The 24,844-nt window shown below is 45.6% G+C and overlaps 1 protein-coding gene across 1 annotated transcript; it reads right to left on the bottom strand.

Annotated features, from left to right (window-relative positions):
• Window positions 1–60: 60 nt before the first annotated feature.
• tex2 (testis expressed 2) lies at window positions 61–24,842 on the bottom strand. Its single transcript, XM_029726713.1, has 11 exons — window positions 23,151–24,842; window positions 19,395–19,595; window positions 16,935–17,280; window positions 16,500–16,762; window positions 12,746–12,901; window positions 12,405–12,504; window positions 7,528–7,648; window positions 4,644–4,757; window positions 3,947–4,156; window positions 3,392–3,512; window positions 61–2,412 (listed from the first exon to the last, which is right to left on the bottom strand). Exons 1-11 carry the CDS (start codon window positions 24,840–24,842, stop codon window positions 2,257–2,259), a joined length of 3,480 nt encoding a protein of 1,159 aa, XP_029582573.1. The 3' UTR covers window positions 61–2,256.
• Window positions 24,843–24,844: the final 2 nt, after the last annotated feature.

Genomic DNA, 24,844 nt, shown 5'->3' with positions numbered 1-24,844 from the left:
TCCAACATACACAAACATTTGAACGAAGTTGTGGCAAACAAAAACCATCTACACCGGTCATTGCCACTTGTTGATATTTGAAATTGTTTAATATTTTTCATATGTACATAGCATGTAGGCAGGTATTTCAAGACAGGAAATTGATAAAGAAAAGCAGTCCTATTTACTGAATGGCTCATGTTTCCATTGGCTGAGCGGTACGGCTGACATTAGTTATGGCTGTTTGAATCACCGGCTACAGACATCTAAACATGTTCAGAATCTGAGTGTGTGTGAAAGCTGTCTAAGATAGTGATGCTCAACCTCTGGGCCCTGTGATGTTGCTGATCAGTCCCTCAGATGGATGTCTGACAATTAAGTAATGTAGTGCAGTGGTGCTCCAAAGAGGAAACGCATAGCTTTGGCAGTAACTAAGCATGCCTTGTCTGAACTAGAATGGACAAGTTCACCCCCTGAATAAGACACCAGATTTGCCAGTTGCTGGTACAAAAAAGTTTGAGAAACAGTTTTAAAAAGAGGTGTGTGAAAGTGCTTCTTGGCCTATAAGACAGCTAGAGACAAATGCATTTGACCTCTGCATTTTAAAACAGTTTATAGAAAATAACTCCGGGAATATCTCCTGCCACTGCCAAAGTAATGCCTAGATTCAATCAGATCAAGCATTAACCAGCGATAGACGACACCTGCAAAGCTAATGTTTTGGAGGTGTAAATGTTGAAGCTGTGAAATCGGTGAGCAGCTGCTCTTGTGATCATTGTCACAAAGGTACACCGGCCCACACATTAGAAGTTCAGAATGAGAAAGTATAGTTTATATAGAAATAATGACGCTCAACTTGAAAATCATTCAACAAAAAAAAGGATTTCTATCAGCCTAATTAAGGTGTAGAAAACATCTCACATTCCAATGTTCGAACTTGTAAACAAGGCTGCATGGGATTTCTCTTAATGCGACTCCAAACAGACAATGGCAATGTCTGCTTTAGGTATAATTCCAGAAGCCGCTTGTGGATTTGACTGCTCTAACGCAGTTCCACCTCTGACACCGGCAAAACAACCGTTATGCAGATGTCTCCTAAAGCGGATGTGATTGAACGGAGCCCTAAGCAGTCTATTAGGGTCCTTTATATTTGACCCAGTTAGGGAACTGCCTGCTTTACATGTTAAAGGTACATTCATTAGGCCTTCTGTCTACAGTTTACACCTTTTGACATCATAGCTATAAGACTATTGTGACTATACACAGATTTATGGTTGGTATTTGTACACCTCGTCAACAACGTGGTTTGACTTCAGAATGGCTGAGGCAATGGTGGACAGAAGACACTGAAGGCCCTATGCGTTTGATGAAAGCTCCCAAGCTATATAGTCAGTAACTACTATATTTAGCCTTCATCTGTGACTTACCTGGGTTTCATACCCATGCCACAAGAGTGTGTGAGCACACTGAGCTAAAGCATAGACGTTATCTTGAGGGTCCAGCACACTTTCAGGTCTCAGGCAAGGTTATTCATCCCAGGCTATTCAGTAACTACCGCATGAGCCTGCCTTCTGCAGTTTGAGTTGTTTTGGGGGTAGGATGGTATTGTTGATCGATGCACAGTGGCGTTGACCTGTTTGCATAAGGAATGCCACGCGATGGATGGGGAGGGGGCAGAGAGAGGGATAGACATTGTCTCACAATGCCCATATGTGAATTAGATGATGAAGTATGTGACAAATCACAGCCTTCTCTCTATGACCATCTACACCCATCCTTTTTTCAAGGGTTTCGGGTCTGAAACTCGATGGAAAAAGAAATGCAGGTAATATAATGGACTCCGATTAGTACACACACTTTTCATGTTCGTCTATGACGTTTGGTGTAGCTGCTGTACATCACAGGTAGTGTGGTTCTTCAGTTTACACTGCATGGCAATTTGTCTGACCACACACACACTTACAATCCAAATGGTCTGTGTATCCAGGTGAATCCATGACCTGTCTGATTGACACCATCCTCAAATTAATATTCCCTCAAACCAATGATGCAGTATGTCCCAGCCAAGTGAGAAGTAAGCAGGTTGTCTCTCTGCCTTCCTGGTAGTGGAGTCTGGAGTGGCTGTGGGATTGGCCCACTGTCCTGAGGGGAGGACAGTAAGCCCCGCCCACTACGGCACTGGCACCAGTGGTTACCGGAATGTCAGGTCGCCTGGGCCTCCCTGTCCTATCGCCAATTACTTATCCTTAGCAACACCCCAGAAACGGAGTCTTGTCTTCACATGTCAAAGAGTTCAGGCTCCGAGAGGTCTGGGTCCCTCAAGGCATCGGTCGATGTTGTCACAGTTGCCAGGTTGGCGTTAGAACGGGTGTCCATGGCAGAGTGCATGATGGGTAGCCAGAGGTCGTCCATGTTTGGCATCACAAATATTTTCTGTGAAAACAAAAACGAGAACTTGAGTAACTAGGAGTAAAACAGAAAACACTTCAAGCTAAAGGGGTGCCAATAATATTTATTACATTTATGATAAGATTTTTGTCTGTGCATGTTTGACAAGAACACTAATCTTAGTTTATCACTTGAATGCTGAACGAGGTGCTTTGGTCTAGCCGGTATCACAAAATATCAATTTATAGTAGTTATACAGTACATGTTTCTGTGAAAACAACAAACAGGCCACAACACCAGTTACAGCAGTGAGCTGATGCTGTAGAAAAGTCTGATTTTGGACAAAAACCCAGGAGACTGTAGTCAATCTTATTCTGTGTGATTGGATTTGGGGATTGTCTGGTGTTTTTGGGCAGCCATACATAGTCACTCACAACTGACGTGTGCGTACTTCTGTGCCTGAGTGTCTGTGGTAAGGATAATAATAATGTAGAGAGGTCTCAAACAGGGATACATGTAGTTCTACTTCGTAGCCAGGCAGAATAACTGAGTTGTCAACAGGTGTGCCTCAGGGCAGAGTTCTAGGAGCAGCCTGATCATTATATGAAGACAGAGAGCCACAAGCATACTGTCTTTGAAGTACAGCTTGGTGGGCTACTGTAAATACATCATACACAACTTTTCTGTTGTCCCATTCCCATCATTGTCTAACACTGGGAAGACATTCACTTTGTTGACAAGGGAAGAGATGCAAAGCTAAGAGAAATGGAAAACTTTCAATACATATTGAACAAAATATACATTCATGTGATGATATGATTAATCAAATTGTATTAACAAATAGTTAGGGGGAATTAGATCTTTCTGACGGGGAAAGACTATAGAGCCCAGAGATGTTCCTAGGCAGATCCCATGTTGAGGAAAAACTCAGTCAAAGCTCCTGGATTTCAGATCACACACTACAGTTATCACATAATCCAAGTAGAGAGCCGTTATTGCTCTACTCTCCCTGGTCTCAGCATACCTGAAACTCCTGATCCAGTTTCTTCTCGATCCAGTCGGTGACGTGGGCCAGCGTGACCTCCCTCTCACCCAGCTTGGGCCGGGCTTTCAGCTCCAAGTGGGGGGGACTCCTGAAGCCATACCTGGAGTGGGAAGGTTTCCTCTGTTACACCCATTGTCTTACTGTATCCTAATATCCTGGGAAAGGTTTCTCTTACACCCATTGAACTAGTAAGCTACTAGTCTAGTCTTCCTTTTTATAATGTTTTGACTCCTCTACTTCATATTACCAGCAGAGGACATGTGGTTTAAGTGTCAACAAGCCAGGCTAAGCCCTGCTGTATCTGTATAGCTGAATAACATGAATATTCACACTGGATATTCAATATTCAGACATTACCCCTGGAGTGAAATGTACCAAATTCTGTCTGCGGGGGGAGGTGTTATGTATACTGTATGAGGGTGATGGGGCGTTCCATATCCTAATGGTGGGGGGAGGTGGTATGTAACTGTATGAAGGTATTGGGACGTACCATTATCCTGTCAGTGAGGGGAGGTGGGCATGGATGGAACGTACCATATCCTGTCGGTGGGTGGGGGTGGTATGTTGACGGCCAGCATCCCGCGGCACTGCAGCACCTCCACGGTGAGCAGCAGGGGCGTGTTGGACACCTCCTCGATCTTCTTCTTGATAAACTCTGTCTCCGTGGCCTTCTGGAAGTACTTAGACTTGGCAATCTTGTCCACAAACCTCATGATCTTACTGGGCCGGTGGCCTCCGACGAAACTGAGAGGGAGGAGGAAGAGGAGGAGATGGAGTAATAGGAGGAAGAAGAAGGAGAGAGGACAAAGAGCAGAAAGAGGAGATGGAGAACGAGGGAGAGGAGGAGAAGGAAGGATAAGGGGAAGTGAAAGAGGTGTTGGAAAAGGAAGAGGAGGGAGTGAGTCAGCATCATCAGATATTCATTAGTCTCTCTCCACCCACGATGCAGGGTAGTGAGTTTGGGCCGGAAAGCAGCTCCTGCCTGTATCTGTTTGTGGTACTTAGGACAATACCTTAAACCGGGCTGTAAAATAAAGTGTAACCAACAATTGCTGCATGATTATTAGCCTGCATAATTGACTGTGCTCTCTGTATCTTCTTCATTGTAATATTCTAACAGCTAAAATGAGCTGCAATTCACCAATTAGTGGTAGAAAGAGTCTCTGAAGTCTATAAAAACACACTAATGGAAACAGAGACAGACACGGCCTGATGCTAAGGATGTTCTCACCCCTCGGCCCCCACCATGTCCATGGGGATTTCTGGGGGATCCTCTTCGTCAGACGATCCAGCACTGGAGGACTCTTCATCACTGTCTGCCAGGCAGTAGGCCCGAGGTCTGGGCCTGCACACACACAAAACACACACCAAAACATGAGAACAAAGGGGATGAGTATTAGTCAGCTTTAAGAAATGGAAGTGGAAAACAGATGAAAGTGAGTATGAACAATTGTCTGTTGTTACTGGAGAGCGGTGTTGGCAGCATTTGTGCCTAGGAAGCCCTCAGCAAATCCAGTCTGGACACAGCAGCTCGTTCCATCGGTCAAAGCTGAGGTATTGACACTCCTTCAGTCCTGAACGGGGACTAACATTTAACATTTACCCTACACTAAAGCCTAAAGGACTCCCATGTGGTACAGCATGAGAAGTCATGTTTCTGCTCACAAGGCCATCCCTACTGTTTGCAGAGGGATTTTTTTCCCTTTTTGTCAAACCAAGTACACTCAGAAGAGCATTTGCTGAGCAGCTCAAAGACTATCATCAAATCCCCTATTAAACATTCCCAGAACGATTGATCCCTCAGAGGCCACGGCTGGGAAATAGCCTGGTCCCACTTCTGTTTGTGCTGTCTTGCTAATTCCTATTGTCATTGGCAAGCCATAGGACAGTGGTCACCAACCGGTTGATCACGATCGACTGGTCGATCTCCAAGGCATTCCTAGTAGATCACCAAACATTTCTGTAAAAAACCCAATGATAAAAACTTGTGTTCCTTTTTTTTCTTTTCACTGTGGTAGGTGCACTTGATTCAGCATCATTAGTTGCACCAGGAAGGCAGTGTTCCCATTCTTTTACAGTTTCATGTGTCTGAAGGTAGAACTCCAACTACACAGCAGGCCCAAAGAGCAAATCAAGTGCACCTATAGGCCTACCACTGGCCAATCAGGTAGCTCAGATCACCATGTCTGCACAGTTTCCTCGAGCCATAGACGGTAAAATGAAGCCTCGAATGCACAGCAAAGTTGATACTGTAAGATTTCAAAAAGTTTACGAATACAGCAAAGAGCTGATGTTTTTGTGAGTAAGTTTATGTTTAAGTTGTTATTCAGCACCGTCAACACTTTAACCAATAAAATGTGCGTTCTCCTTACTTCCACTTACGCTAACACTAGCACTGCAGCTGCATTGAAGGAGTAGCCGATAGCAGAGTGCTCCGATAAGCTTGCATTGCTATTGCCAGTGTGATCATATACCTAAATGTTTTCAATATCATTTCTAAATGGTCTGAGAAGAACAACAAGCATAGCAATATGCAATGATAATGTATTGGGCCTATAGCCTACTGCACAAACCTCATTGTTACAGAACTGTTTTTAATGGGCTTACGTTTAAGTCATGTTTAAAACAAATCTGAGCTGGCTTGCATTTTGACTCAGAAAGTGATCTTGACTCAGAAAAGGTTGGTGACCACTGCCATAGAAGATGGCAAGACAGCACAAACAGATCTGGTACCAGACCACTTCCTTGCCGAGGCATTTAAAGGATCGATTGGCTTGCAGGGAAGATGATTCCATGAGACAAAAGAGGGTGAAATATGAAAAGAGAAAGAAAGAGGGATGATTTCAGTATACCAGGCAGAAAGAAATCTTTCCCAAACTCACCAGCAATAAGACAGACACATCCACAGAGGTCAGAGGTAGAATCCAGAGAGAGAGGGAATAAAGGAAAGAAAGAAGAAAGGAGAGAAAAAAATATGCAAATGTGACAGTTAACAATGCCTCTCATTCAAACCCAGTGTTTTCAATCCTGCTCATGTGGTGCAGGTTTTTGGTCCAGCCCAGCACTAACACACCTGTTCTTGAATCATGTGTGTTAGTGTTGGCTGGAACAAAAGCCTGCAAATCCTATGATTCCCCAGGACTAGCGTAGAACAACATTGAACAAACCCTATCAATTCAGCCATTAGCACATGCTCAAAGCCATACTGTTGATCCCAGATTTACAGCTAAAAATGTTACTTCCCCTCCAAGCATCCACTAATTGACTAATAGCATTTTTGTTGGAAGTCAAACAAAACACTTTTACAGTTCCAGATGAACTCAGGCAGTGAATGGAGCCAATAAGTATTTAGAAAAGGTGTTGCGAAGCCACTCTGTTCAGTATCATACATCCTGAATGCCACCAATTCCTCACATGTGATTGCCTACATAGCCAAAGAGGTGCACATACTTTAAAGTACTATATAAGTAAGTACTTGATTTTAAGATTTATAATATCTCCCTGAGTGCTTTTTTAAAAACATTTTAAATACTGCCTATCTCTATGTCCTTACCCCTCTCTCCCCTGCTCCCCCAGCCCCTCTCCCTCTTCCATACTCACCCTTCTCTCCCCTGCTGCCCCAGCCTCTCTCCCTCTACCATACTCACCCCTCTCCCCTGCTCCCCTCTCCCTCTCCCTCCTCCCTCCTCCATACTCACCCCTCTCTCCCCTGCTGCCCCAGCCCCTCTCCCTCCTCCATACTCACCCATCTCTCCCCTGCTCCCCCAGCCCCTCTCCCTCCTCCATACTCACCCCTCTCCCCTGCTCCCCCAGCCCCTCTCCCTCCTCCATACTCACCCCTCTTTCCCCTGCTGCCCCAGCCCCTCTGCCTCCTCCATACTCACCCCTCTTTCCCCTGCTCCCCCAGGCCCTCTCCCTCCTCCATACTCACCCCTCTCCCCTGCTCCCCCAGCCCCTCTCCCTCCTCCATACTCACCCCTCTTTCCCCTGCTGCCCCAGCCCCTCTGCCTCCTCCATACTCACCCCTCTTTCCCCTGCTCCCCCAGCCCCTCTCCCTCCTCCATACTCACCCCTCTCCCCTGCTCCCCCAGCCCCTCTGCCTCCTCCATACTCACCCCTCTTTCCCCTGCTCCCCCAGCCCCTCTCCTTCCTTCCCCAGACGGGCCAAGTTCATCTTGGTCTCCAGGGTCATGATGAAGGAACCAGTGTAGGACACCTCCAGATCAAACCACAGACCTAGAAAGTGTAGGGAGTGAGAGAGAGAGAGAGAGAGTGTGAGAGAGAGAGAGAGAGAGAGAGTGAGAGATGGAGGGAGAGAGAGGGAAAGAGAGAGAGAGGGAGAAAGGGATAAAAGAGGGATGGTAAATCATTACTAACATACCATTGTTGGCATATTGGACGACAATAGTGGAATAATGATGCACAACTGTTTTCACACTTCCCTGCAATGAAAACGTTCTCCACCGTTGAGGATGCAGCCAACAAACTACACAGCCATATCGGATTAGTTACCACAAAAGCACAAAAATGTATAGCTAATGCTGACGGTATATAAAAGCTCTTGGTCCTACGTGTAAGTGGATAAGTCACTCATCCACTGTGAGCCTGAGGCAAAGAGCAGTAAGAGCTCCCTTAGTGTTATCCCACCTGGACTACTGCCCAGTTATATGGTCAAATAAAGCAAAGAAGAATATTGGCAAATTACAGTTGGCCCAGAATAGAGCAGCACGGCTGGCCCTTAAATGTAGATGGAAGGACAATATCAATAACCTGTATGTCAGTCTCTCCTGGCTCAAAGTAGAGGAGAGATTGACTGCATCCCTACTTTTCTTTGTGAGGGGTTTGTTGAAAGCACCAAACTGTCTGTTCAAACGGCTAACACACAGCTCAGGCACCCATACATACCCCACAAGACATGCCACCAGGGGTCTCTTCACAGTCAAAAAGTCCAGAACAGACTCTGGGAAATGCACAGTACTTCATAGAGCCATGACAACATGGAACTCTCTTCCACATCAAGTAACTCAAGCAAGCCGTGAAATCAGATTGAAAAAAACAGATAAAACAACAACTCACAGCACAACGTGGACTGTGAAGAGACACATACACACACTCTACACACACACACACACAGACAGACACACACACACACACACACACACACACACACACACACACACACACACACACACACACACACACACACACACACACACACACTCTACACACACATTCTACACACACACACACACACTCTACACACTCTACACACACAATGCAATGTTGTCATATTGTGGTATAGTGTATTTATATTGTAAATGTTGTATAATAGAGTAATAATGTATGATGTATTGTGGTATAGTGTATTTATATTGTAAATGTTGTATAATAGAGTAATAATGTATGATGTATTGTGGTATAGTGTATTTATATTATAAATGTTGTATAATAGAGTAATAATATATGATGTATTGTGGTATAGTGTATTTATATTATAAATGTTGTATAATAGAGTAATAATGTATGATGTATTGTGTTATTGATGATGTAGGCTGTTGTGTTTGGCTGTAATGTATTTGTTTTAACACTATTTAGACCCCAGGAAGAGTAGCTGCTAATCTCGCTCTCACTCTGGTAACAATGTTGTAACGTGTACAACACTCCGTCGCTCTGTCTGTGTGAAGTGTGTAGCGGCCTTAATCAGCATCACACTGCCTTTGGGGCACTCTGGTCGCTAGCAGCCCCTGGTGGGAGCACACATGAACAACAACTTGAATACTAAGTTCTTATATTACACACTCTTTGATTCAATTTCATGATAATTAATTCAGCATTGTTTGCTTTGGCCCTGTATAAGTACTATTGTAAAACTCTTTTAAACATTGCATGTCTCTAAAGTACAAATGCTAATGTTGTTTTTGTGGACTAACCAGAGGTTCCCCGCCTGACTTCTAATTCCAGTGAAGCCACATGCTGTGTCCGACTGGTAGGGAGTGGAATGATCCTCTAGTAAACACACCAAAAGGTCAACTCTAGGGCAGCCTCACCTCTGATTGGCTCAGAAGCTGGCTAACTCACCAGGCTTCTTTCTGGTTTGGGGTGGGAAAGGTCAGAACTCAGCAGGGTTTTTTGGTGTATATGTGTGTGTGTGTGTGTGTGTGTGTGTGTACACACTAGTGAAATGAAGCTCTTCAGTCGTATCACGTCTCTATACGGGGAGGAAATATCAACATGTTTACTCTTCATCTCTATCTCTCTCCAAACTCTCTATCCCACACAATGAAAGTGGGGAGGGATTTCTGTGACTAACTCTCTGGAAACTCTTCAGATGACAACAGTTATAAAGCACTTAACTTATATCGGCTTCATCATCCTCCTGGAATAGAGGAGCACAGAGCTGCTGAGCAGTAATCCCCATAGGGCTCATTATGTGCAAGCGTTTAGCTGATAATGCCTGGGGGGATAGCCCATGGGAACTGTGTTGTGTAGGACAGTGTGCAATAAATCACTCTCTGGACTGAGGAGCTTATGGGAAAGGGGATACCTATTCAGTTGCACCACTGAATGCATTCAACCGAAATGTGTCTTCCGCATTTAACCCAACCCTCTGAATCAGAGCGGTGTGGGGGTCTACCTTAATCGACATCATCGGCGCCCGGGGAGCAGTTGTTGTTGGCGGTTAACTGCCTTGCTCAGGGGCATTCAAACCAGCGAACTTTCATTTACTGGCCCAACGCTCTTAACCACTAGGCTACCTGATGCTTCTACTGTAGCAAGACAGCAGAGCAGTGTTTCCAAACTCAGTCCTGGTGACCCGAAGGGGTGCACGTTTTGGTTTCTGCCCTAACACTACACAGCTGATTCAAATAATCAACTCATCATCAAGCTTTGATGATTTGAAATCAGCTGTGTAGTGCTATGCACCCCTTGTGGTCCCCAGGAACGAGTTTGGGAAACGCTGCAGTAGAGCCTTAGGAGTTTAACCCTTAACCTTGAATTGAATATGGAATGCTTCCCAAATCCCAGACTGTAGCTTTAAAGGCCCAATGCAGCCTTTTTATCTCAATATCAAATCATTTCTGGGTAACAATTAAGTACCTCACTGTGATTGTTTTGAATTAAAATGGTCCCCAAAGAAAATGCTTTTTGGCAAAAAAAAGCAATAATGTTACTAGGACTGTCTGGGAGTGGTCTGAATGGGGAGGGGAAAACTGAAAACTAGCTGGTATTGTCAGAGAGGTTTAGAACTCTCTTTGTGATGTCACCAGGTCAGCCAAACCTCCATTACAGTGTTAGTTTCATCAGCTGTTGTACAATATGACACAAAACCAAGGAAAAACAGAATTTTGACTGCACTGGGCCTTTAAGGAGAAGTGGACCGTTAAAGCGAGACAGTGAGACATTCAAGCTTAGCAATGGAAGGTTTTTCAGGTAAAACATGAAAAACAGACTTAACCCACACACTTGCAACTGTATCCCCTACATCAGAATATAGTTAAATGACTGGATCAAAATGACCTCCCACTCTCCTCACTAGCCTCCCACTTCTCCCCCTCATCCCCTCCCAAAGTCAGACATATCAATGTGCCTCGGGCTGTATTCACATTCTCAGTTGGAGTGCTGATCTAGTTTGGCCTTTTAGATCCTAATCAATAACATCTACAGTGTTGTGAAAAAGTATCTGCCCACTTTCTAACTTTCTCTACTTTTGCATATTTTTCATACTAAATGTTATCAGATCTTCAACCAAACCTAATATTAGATAAAGGGAACCCGAGTGAACAAATAACACAACAATTACTTAATTGATTATTTCATAAACAACGTTATGCAACACCCAATGCCAAGACATAATGGGACCCATCTCATCCAAAAAGTTGACTCAAGTTTGTCAAAAAGCACCAGGATGATCCTTTTTATTTTTTTATTCAATTGTTTTTATATTTGTTTTATGGATAGATGAGTCAAACGTATAACATTTTGGACGACATGGGTCCCATTATGCCTGGCGAAAACCAAACACTGCATTCCTGTCACGTCCTGACCAGTATAGGGGTTATTTGTTATTGTAGTTTGGTCAGGACGTGGCAGGGGGTATTTGGTTTATGTGGTTCGGGGTGTGTGTCTATGTAGAGGGGTGTTTGATTTATGTATTCCGGGGTTTTTGGGCACTGTTCTATGTTAGTGTATTTCTATGTTCTGTCTAGTCTAGTCTATTTCTATGTTTAGTTTATTGGGGTTGGACCTTCAATTGGAAGCAGCTGGTTATCGTTGCTTCTGATTGAAGGTCCTATAATTAGGAGTTTGTTTTCATGGGTTTTTTGTGGGAGATTGTGCTGTGTATAGCTTTGTGCCTTACCGGCCTGTTATTCGTCGGTGTGTTTATTGGTGTAAGTGTTTGTTTTGGTTTACCTTCTTTGTCCATTTAATAAAAGAAGATGAGTGCACATATTCCTGCTGCGTTTTGGTCCACTCTAACCTACGACAACCGTGACAATTCCATAGTAAGAACCTTATGCCAACGGTTGAGCATGGTGGTGGTACTGGGATGGTACCATGAATTCTGCTCTGTATCAGAGAATTCTACAGGAGAATGTCAGGCCATCCGTCTGTGAGCTGAAGCGCAGCTGGGTCATGCAGCATGACAATGATCCAAAACACACAATCAAGTCTACATGAAAATGGCTAAAAAGCAACACATTTGAAGTTTTGGAATGGCCTAGTCAAAGTCCAGACCTAATCCCAATTGAGATGTGGCAGGACTTGAAACGAACAGTTCATGTTTGAAAACCCACAAATATCGCTGAGTTAAACCAGATCTGCATGGAAGAGTGAGGCAAAATGTTAATTACTCTGGTTCATAAAGGCAGGGGTATGTGGAGACAAACAAAAGGCAGAAGGGAGGGGGAAAGAGAGGAGATGATAGGAGGAGGGAGAGGAGAAAGGATAGAGGGAGAAAAGAAAGCAGGGAGAGGGAGAGAGAGTGTCCTACCTTGGTGGTCCACAGAGGGCTTGGAGGCATGGAGGATTTTGGGAATGGAGAAGCCCATGTCCAGCGCTGTCAGAGCCAGCTCATTCATAAAGTACGGCAGCTGTAACACACAGGACATTTAAACCTCAGGACAGTCTCCTTTCTTACACGTGTGTTTTCTCTGAGTTATATCTAATTTCCCTCTGGTGTGTTGAGAAGTAAGTGAGGGGAAGACGGGAGGAGAAGACGCTTGGAATTTAAAAAGGACTATCGACAAAGAGCTCTCTGGGACAAAGACAGATAAGAAGAATATACACGCTGACTGTGTGTGGAGGCAGAGGAGATAGGATGCCAGTACTCACTCTGATCTTACTGAGCTTCATCTGGATCTTTTTGGAGACCATGTCAGCCCAGTACTTCTCCCCCAGGAAGTCCCAGAACACCCGGCCTATCAAGGCGTTCACCCACGCCTCTGGCACTGCCCCTCGCCCCGGCCGCTCGCACGAGCTGCTGGGTAACTGACAGGAACAACGTGGGAGTAACAGGTAGTGAGACAAACGTAGTAAACATACATACTCTATATCCAACAGATTTTTAGAGGTCAGGTCCAGGGTATTTACAATTGTATGTGAAATGAATGGCGAATACTTGCTCATTGCTTAGAGTTTGAATGTATACTGAACAAAAATATAAACGCAACATGTAAAGTGTTGGTCCTATGTTTCATGAGCTGAAATTTTCCATATGCACAGAAAGATTGTTTCTCTCAAATGTTGTGCACAAATTTGTTTACATTTGTGCACAGTGAGCGTTTCTCCTTGCCAAGATAAACAGCATGATCATTACACAGGTGCACCTTGTAATGGGGACAATAAAAGGCAGCTCTAAAATGTGCAGTTTTGCCACAGATGTCTCTAGTTTTGAGGGAGCGTGCAATTGGCATGCTGACTGCAGGAATGTCCACCAGAGCTGTTGCCAGAGAATTTAATGTTCATTTCTTTACCAACGTCGTTTTAGAGAATTTGGCAGTATGTCCAACGAGCCTCATAACCGCAGCTGATGAAACTGTGGGTTTGCACAACCAAAGAATTTCTGCACCAACTGTCAGAAACCGTCTCAGGGAAGCTCATCTGCGTGCTCGTCGTCCTCACCAGGGTCTTGACCTGACTGCAGTCTGGCTTCATCACCGACTTCAGTGGGCAAATGCTCACCTTCGATGGTCACTGGCACGTTGGAGAAGTGTGCTCTTCACGGATATATCCCGGTATCAACTGTACCGGGCAGATGTCAGACAGTGTATGGCGTCATGTGGGCAAGTGGTACCCCATGGTGGTATTGGGGTTATGGTATGGGCAGGCATACAGTGAGGGAAAAAAGTATTTGATCCCCTGCTGATTTTGTGCATTTGCCCTCTGACAAAAAAATGATCAGTCTATAATTTTAATGGTAGGTTTATTTGAACAGTGAGAGACAGAATAACAACAAAAAAATCCAGAAAAACGCATGTCAAAAATGTTATAAAATGATTTGCATTTTAATGAGGGAAATAAGTATTTGACCCCTCTGCAAAACATGACTTAGTACTTGGTGGCAAAACCCTTGTTGGCAATCACAGAGGTCAGATGTTTCTTATAGTTGGCCACCAGGTTTGCACACATCTCAGGAGGGATTTTGTCCCACTCCTCTTTGCAGATCTTCTCCAAGTCATTAAGGTTTCGAGGCTGACGTTTGGCAACTTGAACCTTCAGCTCCCTCCTCAGATTCTCTATGGGATTAAGGTCTGGAGACTGGCTAGGCCACTCCAGGACCTTAATGTGCTTCTTCTTGAGCCACTCCTTTGTTGCCTTGGCCGTGTGTTTTGGGTCATTGTCATGCTGGAATACCCATCCACGACCCATTTTCGATGCCCTGGCTGAGGGAAGGAGGTTCTCACCCAAGATTTGACGGTACATGGCCCCGTCCATCGTCCCTTAGATGCGGTGAAGTTGTCTTGTCCCCTTAGTAGAAAAACACCCCCAAAGCATGTTTCCACCTCCATGTTTGACGGTGGGGATGGTGTTCTTGGGGGTCATAGGCAGCATTCCTCCTCCTCCAAACACGGCGAGTTGAGTTGATGTCAAAGAGCTTCATTTTGGTCTCATCTGACCACAACACTTTCACCCAGTTGTCCTCTGAATCATTCAGATGTTCATTGGCAAACTTCAGACGGGCATGTATATGTGCTTTCTTGAGCAGGGGGACCTTGCGGGCGCTGCAGGATTTCAGTCCTTCACAGCGTAGTGTGTTACCTATTGTTTTCTTGGTGACTATGGTCCCAGCTGCCTTGAGATCATTGACAAGATCCTCCCGTGTAGTTCTGGGCTGATTCCTCACCGTTCTCATGAGCATTGCAACTCCACGAGGTGAGATCTTGCATGGAGCCCCAGGCCAAGGGAGATTGACAGTTCTTTTGTGTTTCTTCCATTTGCAAATAATCGCACCAACTGTTGTCACCTTCTCACCAAGCTGCTTGGTGTTGGTCTTGTAGCCCATTCCAGCCTTGTGTAGGTCTACAATCTTGTCCCTGACATCCTTGGAGAGCTCTTTGGTCTTGGCCATGGTGGAGAGTTTGGAATCTGATTGATTGATTGCTTCTGTGGACAGGTGTCTTTTATACAGGTAACAAACTGAGATTAGGAGCACTCCCTTTAAGAGTGTGCTCCTAATCTCAGCTCGTTACCTGTATAAAAGACACCTGGGAGCCAGAAATCTTTCTGATTGAGAGGGGGTCAAATACTTATTTCCCTCATTAAAATGCAAATCAATTTATAACATTTTTGCCATGCGTTTTTCTGGATATTTTTGTTGTTATTCTGTCTCTCACTGTTCAAATAAACCTACCATTAAAATGATAGACTGATCATTTCTTTGTCAGTGGGCAAACGTACAAAACCAGCAGGGGATGAAATACTTTTTTCCCTCACAGTAAGCCACGGACAACAAACACAATTTCATTTTATTGATGGCAATTTGAATGAACAGAGATACTGTGATGAAATCCTGAGGCCTATAATCTTGCAATTCATCCGCTTCCATAATCTCATGTTTCAGCATGATAATGCACAGTCCCATGTCGCAAGGATCTGTACACAATTCCTGGAAGCTGAAAATGTCCCAGTTCTTCCATGGTCTGCATACTCACCAGACATTTCACCCATTGAGCATGTTTGGGATGCTCTGGATCGACGTGCACGATAGTGTGTTCCAGTTCCCGCCAAATATCCAGCAACTTCGCACAGCCATTGAAGAGGAATAGGACAACATTCCACAGGCCACAATCAACAGCCTGATCAACTCTATGCGAAGGAGATGTGTCGTGCTTCATGAGGCAAATGGTGATCACACCAGATACTAACTGGTTTTCTGATCCATGCCCCTATTTTTTTTTTATTACCTCTACCGGATCGGTGTCCCTCTATCGGGACGGTTGTTGCTAACGTGCGCTAATGTGACTAGAATGACATTGTAAGTAATATCCAACTTTCCAGGACATAGACATGTCTTATATGTGCAGAAAGCTTACATTATTGTTAATCTAACTGCACTGTCCAATTTACAGTAGCCATTACAGTAAAACAAATACCATGCTACTGTTTGAGGAGAGTGCACAACAACAAAAAACTATCACAGCACTTGGTTTGATACATTCACCTCTGAAGGTAAATAATGTACTTACATTCCATAATCTTGCTCTGATTTGTCATCCTGAGGGTCCCTGAGATAAAATGTAGCCTAGTTTCGTTTAATAAAATCCATTTTTATACTCAAATGTAGGAACTGGGTTCTAAAGTTTGAACCCCTGCTGTTTCTGTATTCCCAGTCATGTGAAATCCATAGATTAGGATCTAATGAATTTATTTCAATTGACTGATTTCCTTATTTGAGCTGTAACTCTTTGAAATTGTTGCATGTTGCTTAGTATAGTTGTTTATTGTTCAGTATAGTTACATGCTATTACATGGCCACACTAACTACATGTCTACATGGCTATCTGATCAGCCTGTGTCAACATGGTCACCTCCATAGAATTACATATAGAATGAATAAGATCTCTGTGGTCGCCCCCATCAACCCTACCTTCTTGATGGCTCCAGGGCTGCCCTCTGGGCTGTGGGAGGGGCTGCTGGCCGGGGGGCTGTCCAGCGGGGGCAGGGGGGTGACGTACTTGGCCATGTAGACGTTGTAGTCCAGCAGCATCTTCTGCCTGACCCCTCCGGCCAGGGAAGGGTCCTTCTGACTGGGCTCGTCCATGAGGCTGCCACGGCTGCTACTCCTGCTCTCTGCCTCCAGTCTGTGAGGCCAGTCTGTTAGGCAATGACAACCACACCTGGGTTCAAATTCTATTGGAAATAATTTCACATACGTTAATGTCTAGCTAACGTCTCCCTGTCTGTAATCCTCTTAGAATTAGGGTTAGGGTTAAGGTTAGGAAGAATAGGATTTTGAATGGGAATCAATTGTTGGTGCCCAAAAAGTACAGCTGTCTGTGTGTTCATCTGAATGTTCCCTCACCGCCCACTGGATGCTCACTGGATGTTTTATTAGCCTCAGACTTAAGTCTGGATGCCACCAAAATCCTCCTGAACCATTCTTCTTTCTCCCGACCCGTCCTCCCAAATAGGAACAGTTTCGGATCCCGCTCCCCTGGGGGTTTCCTGGGCTCCTCTCCACCCCCAGCTCCACCTGGACCCTCCAGCTTCTCCCCCACCCCGGCCGGCATCTCTTCCCCAGGTTCGGGCTTCCCTCCCTGGGCCTGGATCTTGGACATGAAGTCCTCCTGCTTGGCCAGCTCGATACAGATGGGGTACTTCTTGTTCCACACGCGCTTCCTGGCCAGGCTCTGGGGCACCAGGTGGATCTGGGGACACATTTGGATGTTACACGCTACATGAACCTCTTGGGGGTGTTCTAAAAATATTAGGCTGACTGGACAGATACAGGTATTTATATCCCTTGTGAGGGAGGCCCACTTCAATATCTGTATGCCCAAACGCACACACAGTCATACACAAATGTGCACCATATATGGTATGAAAGTAACGTGTCGTTTTTCAGGAAGTAGCCTTGTAGTTTTGCGTTTTGAATGGGCAAAAACATATCACAATGGTCTTCAGCACACAAACATCAGAGGTAAATTCATCCACAAACACAAATATAATTTTATATACAGTCAGAAGTTTACATACACCTTAGCCAAATACATTTAAACTCAGTTTTTCACAATTCCTGACATTTAATCCTAGTAAAAATGCCCTGTCTTAGGTCAGTTAGGATCACCACTTTATTTTAAGAATGTGAAATGTCAGAATAATAGTAGAGAATTATTTCTTTCAGCTTTTATTTCTTTCATCACATTCCCAGTGGGTCAGAAGTTTACATACACTCAATTAGTATTTGGTAGCACTGCCTTTAAATTGTTTAACTTGGGTCAAATGTTTCGGGTAGCCTTCCACAAGCTTCCCACAATAAGTTGGGTGAATTTTGGCCCATTCCTCCTGACAGAGCTGGTGTAACTAGGTTTGTAGGCCTCCTTGCTCGCACACGGTTTTTCAGTTCTGCCCACAAATTTTCTATGGGATTGAGATCAGGGCTTTGTGATGGCGACTCCAATACCTTGACTATGTTGTCCTTAAGCCATTTTGCCACAACTTTGGAAGTATTCTTGGGGTCACTGTCCATTTGGAAGACCCATTTGCGACCAAGTTTTAACTTCCTGACTGATGTCTTGAGATGTTGCTTCAATATGTCCACATAATTTTCCTCCCTCATGGTGCCATCTATTTTGTGAAGTGCACCAGTCCCTCATGCAGCAAAGCACCCCCACAACATGATGCTGCCACCCCCGTGCTTCACGGTTGGGATGGTGTTCTTCGGCTTGCAAGCCTCCCCCTTTTTCCTCCAAACATAACGATGGTCATTATGGCCAAACAGTTCCATTTTTGTTTCATCAGACCAGAGGACATTTCTCCAAAAAGTACGATCTTTGTCCCCATGTGCAGTTGCAAACCATAGTCTAGCTTTTTTATGGAGCTTTTGGAGCAGTGTCTTCTTCCTTGCTATTGATATAGGACTTGTTTTACTGTAGATATAGATACTTTTGTACCTGTTTCCTCCAGCATCTTCACAAGGTCCTTTGCTGTTGTTCTGGGATTGATTTGCACTTTTCGCACCAAAGTACCTTCATCTCTAGGAGACAGAACACGTCTCCTTCCTGAGTGGTATGACGGATGCGTGGTCCCATGGTGTTTATACTTGCGTACTATTGTTTGTACAGATGAACGTGGTACCTTCAGGCGCTTGGAAATTGCTCCCAATGATGAACCAGACTTGTGGAGGTCTACAATTTTCTTTCTGAGGTCTTGGCTGATTCTTTTGATTTTCCCATGACGTCAAGCAAAGAAGCACTGAGTTTGAAGGTAGGCCTTGAAATACATCCACAGGTACACCTCCAATTGACTCAAATTATGTCAATTAGCCTATCAGAAGCTTCTAAAGCCATGACATCATTTTGTGGAATCTTCCAAGCTGTTTAAAGGCACAGTCAACTTAGTGTATGTAAACTTCTGATTTACTGGAATTGTGATACAGTGAATTATAAGTGAAATAATCTGTCTGTAAACAATTGTTGGAAAAATTACTTGTGTCATGCGCAAAGTAGATGTCCTAACTGTCTTGCCAAAACTATAGTTTGTTAACAAGAAATTAGTGGATTGATTGAAAAACGAGTTTTAATGACTCCAAGCTAAGTGTATGTAAACTTCCGACTTCAACTGTATCTTAAATGACCGCGTTTTCACGGATTTGATTATATAATCATCGAGCCCATTCAAGAGATTACACATTGTATTTCCCTTTCCCTCCCTCTCTGTCTTAGACATACACAAACAAAATGGCGCATCCATCCGCAAACGACCATACAACACGTTCCACAGACAGACGGACAGACAGACAGATATACAGACACACACACACCTTGCTGTCGGTGAGGTCGTAGATCTTCTGGCTGATGTAGGTGACGTCAGGTTTGGGCTCGTTGTGCGTGGCCCGCCGGGCAATGTTGCGGTTGGGTTTGGACAGGCGCAGGGTGGAGCCCTCCAGACGTACATACACAGAGTGGGTCAGAGTGGCATGGTACATCTCTAGGTCATAGCTGGACATCTGGTTCATCCAGCCCTGTTAATGGGAACAATACACACTGTTAACTCTCAGACCGACGCATGGAACAACATGGAGACTAATAATATGCACGAATGACACGCACACACAAACACACACACACACACACACACACACACACACACACACACACACACACACACACACACACACACACACACACACACACACACACACACACACACACACACACACACACACACAGACACACACACACACACACACACACACACACTAATTGGGGAGTGTGATGGGCTGCAATACAACCACATAACCACACGGTCTCCAACTTTTAGCTGACAGTCCTGGTCCATACTAACATCATAGTGAGATAATCATCCAGAGCATGTTGATATGTGGAGATAGTATCACAACATGGCTTCCTCTAAACAACAACAACGGTCTGTTCAGTTCTCTTCAGAGACGGGGAGACGTTACTTCATGTTGATATGTGGAGATAGTATCACAACATGGCTTCCTCCAAACAACAACAACGGTCTGTTCAGTTCTCTTCAGAGACGGGGAGACGTTACTTCATGTTGATATGTGGAGATAGTATCACAACATGGCTTCCTCTAAACAACAACAACGGTCTGTTCAGTTCTCTTCAGAGACGGGGAGACGTTACTTCATGTTGATATGTGGAGATAGTATCACAACATGGCTTCCTCTAAACAACAACAACGGTCTGTTCAGTTCCCTTCAGAGACGGGGAGACGTTACTTCATGAGTTCCATCATGGGCATGATGACATCATAGCGTGACTGTGGGTGAGAGCTGACCCGTATGACCCCTCCTTTAGCTGGCTATATTCTGTGGTTCCACAGGCGCTATGTTGGGCTGTGTTCCACGTGACCAGAGAGCCTCTCTCCAGTACAGCTGTAGCCTGAGGCTATTGAGCTCATGTGCCCACACGGGTTCAAACACACACGCACAAGTACACACACACACACTCAAATAAGAACACACACACACACTCAAATAAGAACACAAACACACACTCAAATAAGAACACACACACACACTCAAATAAGAACACACACACACACACTCAAATAAGTACACACACACACACTCAAATAAGTACACACACACACACTCAAATAAGAACACACACACACACTCAAATAAGAACACACACACACACTCAAATAAGAACACACACACACACTCAAATAAGAACACACACACACACTCAAATAAGAACACACACACACACTCAAATAAGAACACAAACACACACTCAAATAAGAACACAAACACACACTCAAATAAGAACACAAACACACACTCAAATAAGAACACAAACACACGCTTACATAACCGCTAGCCAAGCGCTAAGCGTGTCTCCTCTGCTTCAGTTTCCAGCACATTGACTGGGTTAAAAGGAGAACGCTTGACAAATCAACAGACCATTTAATCTGTGAGGTTGTTTCAGGGCAAACCTCAATGCAGCTGGAGGGAACGCTATATAGCCTCACTATGTTGTTGGATAGCCCAATGAGGATGTTAGATTAGTCATTTAGCAGACACTCTTATCCAGAGTCTTATTACAGTAGTGAATGCATACATTTTCATACTGGTCCCCTATGGGAATCAAACCCACAACCCTGGTGTTGCAAGCACCATGCTGAGCCACACCGGACTTTGATGTATTTCTTATCCAGCCAATGTTTCTCTATCCCACTGGGAAGCCACCATTGTGAATGCTGCATGAGCATTCAGGAGAGGTTGTACATCCCAATATTTAAGCCAGTGTAATGTTTAATCGTGTAATAACCCAAGCCGACTGAAAAGTACTGGTGTGGATATTAGGATTCATGGAGGGAGGAGAATTGTTACCTTGGCAACCATGCTGTTTAGCAATTCAAGAGAGGGAAGAAAACGGATATCTACAGACATATACTGAATGGCTTCCTGTCCTATCTGATAAAGTGAGCAGCCATCAGGTTTTATTCCTGAACTTTAACGACAAACAGAGATACGATATGGAGAATTGGTTTGCATCCCAAATGGAAACCTAATCCCTATATGGTGCACTACTTTTAACCAGAGCCCTATGGGCCTTGGTCAAAAGTAGTGCACTACATAGGGAATAGGGTGCCATGTGGGACGCAGCCTTGGAGATCCTCCCTACTCTCTCCGAGTCCCACTGGGGAAAAGCCAGCCATGTATCAGCTGTTTGTCTTGTAGATGCTGTCAGCAACATGTGCTCAGCTTGCTAACTCAATAGAAGCTGCAGGCTATCTGTCCACAGTTATGACAGGTACTACTAAGGGAAGGACACAGCCTATCTAAGATGTCAGGCTATCTGTCCACAGTGATGACAGCTACTACTAAGGGAAGGACACAGCCTATCTAAGATGTCAGGCTATCTGTCCACAGTGATGACAGCTACTACTAAGGGAAGGACACAGCCTATCTAAGATGTCAGGCTATCTGTCCATAGTGATGACAGCTACTACTAAGGGAAGGACACAGCCTATCTAAGATGTCAGGCTATCTGTCCATAGTGATGACAGCTACTACTAAGGGAAGGACACAGCCTATCTAAGATGTCAGGCTACCTGTCCACAGTGATGACAGCTACTACTAAGGGAAGGACACAGCCTATCTAAGATGTCAGGCTATCTGTCCACAGTGATGACAGCTACTACTAAGGGAAGGACACAGCCTATCTAAGATGTCAGGCTATCTGTCCACAGTGATGACAGGTACTACTAAGGGAAGGACACAGCCTATCTAAGATGTCAGGCTATCTGTCCACAGTGATGACAGCTACTACTAAGGGAAGGACACAGCCTATCTAAGATGTCAGGCTACCTGTCCACAGTGATGACAGCTACTACTAAGGGAAGGACACAGCCTATCTAAGATGTCAGGCTATCTGTCCACAGTGATGACAGGTACTACTAAGGGAAGGACACAGCCTATCTAAGATGTCAGGCTACCTGTCCACAGGGATGACAGCTACTACTAAGGGAAGGACACAGCCTATCTAAGATGTCAGGCTATCTGTCCACAGTGATGACAGCTACTACTAAGGGAAGGACACAGCCTATCTAAGATGTCAGGCTATCTGTCCACAGTGATGACAGCTACTACTAAGGGAAGGACACAGCCTATCTAAGATGTCAGGCTATCTGTCCATAGTGATGACAGCTACTACTAAGGGAAGGACACAGCCTATCTAAGATGTCAGGCTCCTTTCTATGTGATCTGCCTTAAATATACCTTGGTCGTTGCACAACAGAAAAGTATGCCTATCCATGACAATATCTTTATTGTTGCATTTATAAATCTATTATCTATCCTCTTGGGTAGAAAGCTTTCTATGTCATAACCTTACACAAAAAATACAGGGATAGGCTGTGAAACGTAGGACAGTGTTCAGTCACAAACTCTGGTTCTGGAGAGTTGAGCAGGCTTTTGTTCCAGTCTTATACTAATGCACCCTTTACAGTTTTTTCCCAATTGCTTTGGCACTAATTTCAGACGTAAGTCGTCAAATTTCTGAATACTTAGCACTAAACTGCTAACACAGTGACCTACCTTAAAGATTCCAGGTTCTTTGATATCCAGCTGGGCCACGTTCCACTGCTCCCCCCTTCGTCTGCCCTGCCTGGTTCCACTGCAGCTGGAGACCTCCGGAGCCGACAGCCACACCACCAGTATAGCCAGCATGAACCCTGCTGCCACCCCCTGCACCACCGCACACAAATAGGGTGGCAGGGGGAATACCAGGTAACTGTAGACGAGACACGTGAAGAAGAGGAGGCCAGTGATGGGCACGTTTGTTAAGCCTTCCTCCTCTTCGTCGGACTCGGCTTCACTGCAGACACCCGTGCTTCCCGTTTGGATCTGCAGGGACCCGGGCCGCTCCCCGTCCGGTGTCTCAGTGTCAGTACAGAGCTCAAAGTCTTCACTGTAGAGCTCACAGAACTCCTCGTCCTCCAAGCGGACTAGGGCCGACATAGAGCAGTGACCCAGGGCGAGGGAGGAGGACCTGGGGAGAGGAGGAGGGGAGGAGACCCTGGAGGTCCTGGAGGACTTGGCTGGAGGAGAGGAGAAGACTGAGTCTGCTGAAGCTTCACCAGTAGGGGTCTCCTCTTCCTCCTCCTCCTCCTCTCCTTCAGAGTTGCCCCCCTCCTCTTTGATGCTGTAGTTGTTGTTGCTCTCTGCGTGCCCATTGAGGCCTGCCAGGTTGGTGAGCTCTGTGGCGCTGAGGGAGAGGGAGCGGTGGGTAGCGGAGGCATCCCCTCCTGTACCTCCTCCCTCGGCCCCGCCTCCAGCCTCGTCGCCCATGAACTTACTGAACAGATGCATTGGCTCACACATGACCTCCGACAAACGCCTCCTAGTATCCTCGATCCTGGCCTCCATCTCTTGCACCTTGAAGAAACACCTCCCGTCGGCTGGGGAGGTGAGGGGTGAGGAGGGGGCCGTCTTGGAGTCACCACCCCCAAACGTGGTGGAACCCATCGGCTGGCCCAACTGCTTGAAGAGCTGCAGGTTGTTGACGCGGGAGTCTGGAGGTGGGCGCTGCTGGGAGAGAGATGGTGGTGAGGGCGCCTCCTGGTGGTCGGGCCTGGTGTTGTCCGTGGAGAGAGACTTGACGAACGTCTTCATCAGGTGGTGGCGGTGGCGTCCGGCAGAAGAAGGAGGGGCAACCATCATTTCATTGGACAGGGACCTGAGGCTGAGTAAAGGCTTGGAGGGCAGGGCTGCGGAGCGAGACGGGGAGGAGGTGGTGGAGGAGGAGGTGGGAGGGATCGTGGGTCTTGTGTGATCAGAGGGCCAGGAGGAGCAAGCAGGGGGGGACTGGAGGGGGGTGTGCATGGAGGAGGGGAGGATGGGCAGGGCTGGGCTGTGGGGTAGAGTGGTAGAGGACACAGCAATGGTAGTGGTGGTCCCAATCCTTCCAGCCTCAAACAGTAGCTCCTCGCTGGCTTCCAAGGCCGTCACGATGCCCTGGTCCTCAGTCCTCCCCCCCATCCCACCCAGCCCTTCTGACTCCTCTCCTGCGGAGGACGATGACACAGACGCCCCAAACCCATACAGCTCCTCGTCCTCGTCCTCCTCTTGTCCCAGGGCGGAGAAGTGGATGGTGATGGTGTCCCGGGAGAGGGAGCGCTGCACCTGCAACTTGGGGCCGGGGGGCGGGCGGGGGGGCGTGGAGGAGGAGGGGGTACTGTCAGCAGCATGGCCGTCCTTCCTGCTACTGTTGATGCCCCAGCTGGTCATGA

Source organism: Salmo trutta, chromosome 32, assembly GCF_901001165.1.
Source record: "Salmo trutta chromosome 32, fSalTru1.1, whole genome shotgun sequence".
In the NCBI taxonomy this organism is placed as follows: Eukaryota; Metazoa; Chordata; class Actinopteri; order Salmoniformes; family Salmonidae; genus Salmo; species Salmo trutta.
Note: the sequence above shows the minus strand (reverse complement) of the source record. Positions and strands in the feature narration are given on the sequence as shown.

What these genes read in the sequence shown, in the direction of transcription:
- tex2 (XM_029726713.1), bottom strand. Translation starts at nt 24,842, where the DNA reads ATGACCAGCTGGGGCATCAACAGTAGCAGGAAGGACGGCCATGCTGCT. An exon ending in ACGACCTCACCGACAGCAAG is followed by an intron (nt 17,281 to 19,394) that starts GTGTGTGTGTGT and finishes ATGTGTCCCCAG; the next exon opens with ATCCACCTGGTGCCCCAGAG. An exon ending in CAGTGAGCATCCAGTGGGCG is followed by an intron (nt 16,763 to 16,934) that starts GTGAGGGAACAT and finishes TATTTCCAATAG; the next exon opens with AATTTGAACCCAGGTGTGGT.